At 55.3% G+C, this 6,000-nt stretch overlaps 1 protein-coding gene across 2 annotated transcripts in view; it reads left to right on the top strand.

The window, feature by feature from the left end:
* Positions 1 to 524: 524 nt before the first annotated feature.
* The window catches only part of PHACTR3 (phosphatase and actin regulator 3), a 205,944-nt gene continuing 200,468 nt past the window's right edge, over positions 525 to 6,000 (top strand). For both annotated transcript variants that reach the window (XM_070382098.1, XM_070382097.1), the window contains exon 1: positions 525 to 678. In XM_070382098.1, the coding sequence (XP_070238199.1) occupies positions 570 to 678 (109 nt within the window). In that variant the 5' untranslated portion in view covers positions 525 to 569. The remainder of the gene's footprint in view (positions 679 to 6,000) is intronic.

The following is a 6,000-nucleotide window of genomic DNA, read 5'->3' as shown; positions in this document are numbered from 1 at the left end:
GGGGCCTGGGCACTTAGTTCTCATCAAGCTAAATAGTATGTTGTTATTACCTTTTTAATGAGAAGCTCATTCTGCATTTCACAGCAGTTACACCAAAGGCGGCCAAGGTGCCGCCCACATCCGGAGGGTCAGGCCCCGTGTAGAGCTAGGCTCACTCTCATCTTTCACCTTCCCCAAGCCCGTGAACACTGGGACTCAGAGAAGTCAAGCGACTCGGCGGCCAGCGTCGCACAGCAGCTCAACTGGGCAATTTCTTTACAAGGTAATTTAAGCGGGCGGTCCACCTCCGGCCCGGCTGTCTTTTTAACGTGTCCAGAGCGTCCTGACACTGAGGTCCAGCATCCTGGGCTGCGGAGCGCGAGGGGTCCCTAGATCAAGGTCACGGCGGCGCCCCGGCGAGGTGGAGAGGCTGGCCTCGAGTGGCGGCCCCGCCCCCGGCCCCGCCCCCGGCCCTCCTGCAGCCCCGGCTTCGCCCCGCCCCCGCCCCGCCCCCGGCCCTCCCGCAGCCCCGGGCTCTGCGCGGCGCTGGGCTGCCCCGTGGACGCCTCCCGGAGCTGCCCTCCGGTGGGATGCGTGGGCGGGGCGGGGGGCGCGCCCGCTGGCCGGCGCCCGTGCGCTCGCTGCTGCGCGCCTTCGGGGCCCGGGACGCCGCCGCCACCGCTCGAGGCCCGGCGCAAGGTAAGCGCGCGGCGCGAGGGGCGGGCGTGGGGCTGGGGGCCGGTGGGCCGGGAGCCTGCGTCCTGCCCTTGACCGCTGCGGGGTGTCTCGGATATCCGCTGCGCCCCCAGCACAGAGGTGGCGCCTCCTGGCTCGGGCTGTCCCGGCAGCCAAGGCGGGCGACTCCGTTCCCAAACAACAAGGGCAGGCAGTGGGCGCAGTGGTCCAAAGCCCTGCTGGGGTCGGCGGTCCCGGGATGAGAAGGCTTCTGTGGCTGCGTGACCCGGTACTCACGGCACTGGACTTCACTGTGCCTCAGTTTCTGCGTCTGTGAGATGGGGTGCGATCCAACACTTAAGTCTTGGGGCAGTAGCTGAGATCACGTAAGTAGCGCTTGCCACCTGGTGAGAGTTCCACATGTGTTCATTGTCCCCCCAGGGAGGATCGCGGGCCTCCCTCCACTTGTGCAGGCAGGCGCTGCCAGGGCCCCTGCGGATAGACACCTGCTCCTGGAGCCGGTCCAGCCAAGTTAAAGGGACAGGATCTCCGGAGAGGAGCTAGTGACTAGGCTGAACACTGGGGCAGCCCAAAGAGAGTTAGTCCAGTGTTCGAATTCTCTGGGGAATCCAATCCTAGGCCTGCCCCTTAGAATCTCCTGGAATCTGTATTTTTAAGCCGTGCCCCAGGTCATTTCAGGCCGGTCTGGGAACTCTGGATTAGAAACACCGGTGGTTCTCAACAGGGGGATGTCCCCCGAAGCATCTTGTGGGAGAGAAGCCTGGGATGCTGCCAAATATACTGTGACTTTCGGGAAGCTCCCCTCTCCCCAACACCCCCCTCCCCGGAAAAGAAAGAAAAAGAATGCCCAGGACCAGGGCAACCGTGCGGAGGTTGGGGAACTCTGAGATACCTGGAGTTACAGGGTCGGGAAGGATGGGATTCTGGGGTTGTTGAGACCAGCAGGCGTCATTTGAGAGCCTGTTACGTGCCAGACCCTCTGCGGTGCCCTGAAGATGAGAGGCCCACACAGAAGCTCGGGGGCACCTCCGTGTGGTGAGTGGAGCCCCATCTAGGGGTTGGACGGCCCTTCTGTTGACTCCACCCAGCATTAGTATCAAGCACCTGCTAACGGGAGACCTTGCGCAGAGCCCGGGGGTAAGGTGGTGAACGAGAGGGGGCGCACTCACCCTCTAGTGGGGTCGAAAGCGCCCTCAGCCCCGTGGCTGCACAAGGGGAGTGTCGGCACACTGCACCAGTGTCAGCTTCCTCCCCTGAAAGCAGCGCCCCCGCAACCCGTGCAATACTTTGGCACTGAGTTTGTAGCGAAGCATTTTGGGGTCAGATTTTGAGAGCAGACCTTTCACATCCTGACCTTCAGCTTGGCAGCGTATTCAGAGCTGTCACAAGTGTATGACCTGCCTGTGGACATGATGCAATTCCTGCCCCACATGCTCATTTCAGTTTTTTGGCATTTTTAAAATAGTTCTATGGCTTCTGCCCGGGCCTTGAAGGATGCTGGGCTCAGCCGCTGCTAACCCACTTTCGCCAAGGAGAAAACCAACTGAGAGACGGCCGGCAGATGTTTGTATTAATCCCTGAAAATGGCTCAGGCGCTGACCTATATGCTGGGGATGCGGCAGAGCAGGGGGTCAGCTCCCTGCCCTCAGGGAGCTTTGATTCTGGTGAGGGGAGCCCAATCTGTCTACAGAGAAATGTTAGAAGAAGACCGGGGTGGCGGGTGGGGGGTGGCAAGGGAGGGTCTTAAAGAGGGATGTTTGGGTGCAGACCTGAATGGGGAGAAGCAGGAGCCATGTGAGGAGAGTGGGTGAGAGCATTTTCAGCAGGAGGAAAGGCAGTGGCCCTGCATGGAGTTGGCTTGGTGGAGTTGGGGGCCAGAAGAAGCTCATGAGGCTGGAGACCCCAGGCGAGGGGAGATGAGGACCCATGCCTGGCCAGATGGCTGGTAGGCCCTGGACCTGTTGATGAGTGGTGGGGTTCCACGTGTGCAATCTAAGGCCATCAGTGCACTTTAGCCTCAGAAATGGTATGACCAGCCGGTGGTGTCCTGTGGCACCAGGCTCCTGGTGGGGAGGGGCCACCTGCAGTTGAAGGGAGGACAGTGGTGGTGGAAGTGGGCAGCACAGGGGCTGGAGCCCATAGGGCCTGCTGAAGCCTTGGGGGTCTGAAATCCAGGATTGCCATAGGTTTTGTGTCTTAAGCCTGGTGGGTTGGGGTTCCATCTATGAAGCTGTGGTAGGCTTGGTTGGAGGAGTGGGGAGACTGGTCAGGGGGTGAGGGGTTTGGGGAGAGGAGGCCACGTCCATTTGGACAGGCTTGTTGACGTCTTCAGGGATGTGCCAAGTAGGCCTCTGCCTATCTGAGTCTGGAGCTGGGGTGGGCAGGCAGCCTGCAGCCTCCCATCTGAGAGTCCCTGGTGTGGGGCTGAGGCTTTGGTTTCACTGTTGCCTTTCTCTGTTGGTCCAACTGCCAAGTTTCAGAGCGAGGTTCCAGAGACCAGGGTACAGCTAGGCTGTGTGCCCACCACTCTGGGCATTCTGATGGCTGGACCTTGACGGGGGGGTTCTCTCACCTCTGGAACTGGAAGAATTTGTCGGGCTGCCACCTGTAGTTCTACCCTTTCAGTCTCTGCAGCTGCTTCCCAGAGCTTGCTTGGGGCAAGTCCTTACTCCCAACCCTGATGGGCTCTTGGACTATTTCTGTGGCCAGCGTGAATTTAGGAACAAATATTCTTCTGGACTTCAAAGTTGATTTGGAAGCCCTGACTCATACTAGGATATTTCTGTACCAAATTAGTTTTTTTTTTTTTTTTTTAGGGAAAGGAGTGATTGATGAGAGCATGGCATGTCCCAGCTGGTGTTCATTACAGGCTGTGGCTTTAGGGGCTGCAGGAGGCAGTTGGAAATGCAATGCCCCATCTCCCAGGCTCACACAAGGGCTCAGAGTTAGGAGACTGAGCTGCTAAACTCTTTTGAAATTGTCAGGATGACCCCCTGTACTGTGGAGGCCTTCCTGCTAACAAGTGACAAGCAATTCAGGAAGCTGGAGATTCAAAGGGTGACCTCATAGCTTCAACTAGTGTCCTCTTGCCTGTCTGGGGCTCAGGCTGGGTCACACCACTTGCCCTTGGGAATGGGGGTGGGGGTGCACGGGCGAGTCCCAGGCAAGGATGGAGCCTGCGTCCCTTCAGTAGCCAGACCTGAGACCCCTCTTCCCCCAGCCCCAAGAAAATCAGGAAGGGGCACCCTTTCCAGGGCCCGAGAGCGGGCTCTTATCTAAAACTCGGAAATGAATTGTCCGAGGAGGCACATGTGTTGATAAAGCAAGAGACTTTATTGGGAAGGGGTGCCTGAGCAGAGAGCAGCAGGATAAGGGAACCCAGGAGCACGGCTCCACCATGTGGCTCACAGTCTCAGGTTTTATGGCGATGGGGTTAGTTCCCGGGTTGTCTCTGGCCAGTCACTCTGACTCAGGGTCCTTCCTGGTGGTGAACACATTGGTCAGCCAAGGTGGATTCCAGCAAGGAGGATTCTGGGAGGTTGGTAGGATGTACAGACTGGCAAATTCTCTCTGCTTTCCCAAATTCTTATGGTTGATGGTAGCTTGTTGGTTCCACGTTCTTTTCCAGGACCTCCTGTTGTTAGGATAACTCATACAAGTGGTTATTCTCTTGCCTGGCCAGGTTCCAGTCAGTGTTTCCCCTAACGGGATGACAGCGGGAGGAGAGTCGGTGCTGGGTGTTGCAAACCCCAGCATGTTTCCAGTGCCCCACCCCCAGCAATATGCGAAGCCCACACCTGTGTGCACCTGACCTGAGAGTCCCCCCTCCCCCCAGCATCTGGATCATCCTCCAGCCTCAGTCGTCTCTCTTGTGACAGGTGTGCACTGGGAGGCGAAGGCAGGGTTTGCCACCTCCAGGCAGCAGTGGAAGACCCTGTGAGGGTCTGGCCAAGCTCGTCCCTCTCCTCCTGTCCCCTTCCCCGGGGCATTCTCCTGCCACGTATTCTGCATCCAGGCAAAGTGGTCCTCACCCCCTTAAGGACGGCGGATGAGCTTGGCCAGATTAATTGGTCTATGGCTCCATTTTTGGTTGAAGGGAAATGAGTGAGCCTCAGGTTTTAGGATGGGTCTGTCTATAACTGGTAAATACTTGTCAGATGAACGCCTGAGGTGTTCTAGGCGGGCAACAGGTTTCTTTGGAGAAAAAAATTATATATAATTACTCTAGTATTTCATGAATGGGCTTCCCAGTTGGTGCAGTGGTAAAGAACCTGCCTGCAGTGCAGGAGGCCCGAGTTTGATCCCTGGATTGGGAAGATCCGCTGGAGGAGGAAATGGCAACTCACTCTAATATTCTTGCCTGGAGAATTCCATGGAGAGAGGAGCCTGATGGGTTATAGTCCATGGGGTCGCAAACTTTCTCCAAGTGGGAAGTGAAAGTGACTCCTTCCTCTCCTTCCTGGGAGAGAACCCCTGTTACCGTGAATCTTTTCCCACCAGACTGTCTTCATGTGTGTGTGGGGGATCTTGATAGAAGCTGTACAGAATGGTTTCCTGTACATGTTTTAAAGAGATGGTGTCTGAATACAGCCGTCTTGTTCTGAAACTTACTGTTTTCATTCAGCAGCATGTCTGGGAGGTTTATCTGGGTTCGTAGAGTCTTCCTATTTGATTTAGAATATTCCACCATTTGCAACCTTTCTGTGGCTGCTGCCCATGGAGGGCGTCCTCAGTCCCTCTTGTTACAGGCTGTGTCTCTGAGCATCCTCTTCGTGCACTTATACACGAGTTTGTCTTGAGGGCTTGTTCTAAGGTGTGGAATTTCTGAGCCTGTAAATTTCTCTTGGTTTAGCAACATTTTTCCCCAGAGTGGCTGTATCACTCCCATCTGCAGTGTCTGAAAAGTTCTCTCGTTCAATTTCTTAAATATTGTCAGTCCCACAACAGAAGAGGGGGATTTTCTTGGTTTCATTTGTATTCTCTCAATTTCTGGAGAAGGTTTTTCTTATGTTAATTGGCCATGTGGATTCACTTTTCGTGAGTTGCTTCTTTTCTGTGGGGTTGTTGGTTTCTTTTTTGTAATTGGTGTCTTGAGAGCTCTGTGTGTATTCTGGGTTCTAATCTGCTTGCTTGCAGAGATTTTTGCTCTCCCTGTGGCTTGGCTTTTAATTCTGTTTATTGTGTCTTTGGTTGAGTAGAAGTTTTAGTTTGCTCTTTAAAGGTATAATTGACATATAACATGTACATTTTAGGAAATGATATAATGATTCACTGTATATATTGCAAAATGACCACCACAATGAGTCTGGTTAGTGTTCATTATGA

Source organism: Bos mutus, chromosome 13, assembly GCF_027580195.1.
Source record: "Bos mutus isolate GX-2022 chromosome 13, NWIPB_WYAK_1.1, whole genome shotgun sequence".
NCBI lineage: Eukaryota > Metazoa > Chordata > Mammalia > Artiodactyla > Bovidae > Bos > Bos mutus.
Note: the sequence above shows the minus strand (reverse complement) of the source record. Positions and strands in the feature narration are given on the sequence as shown.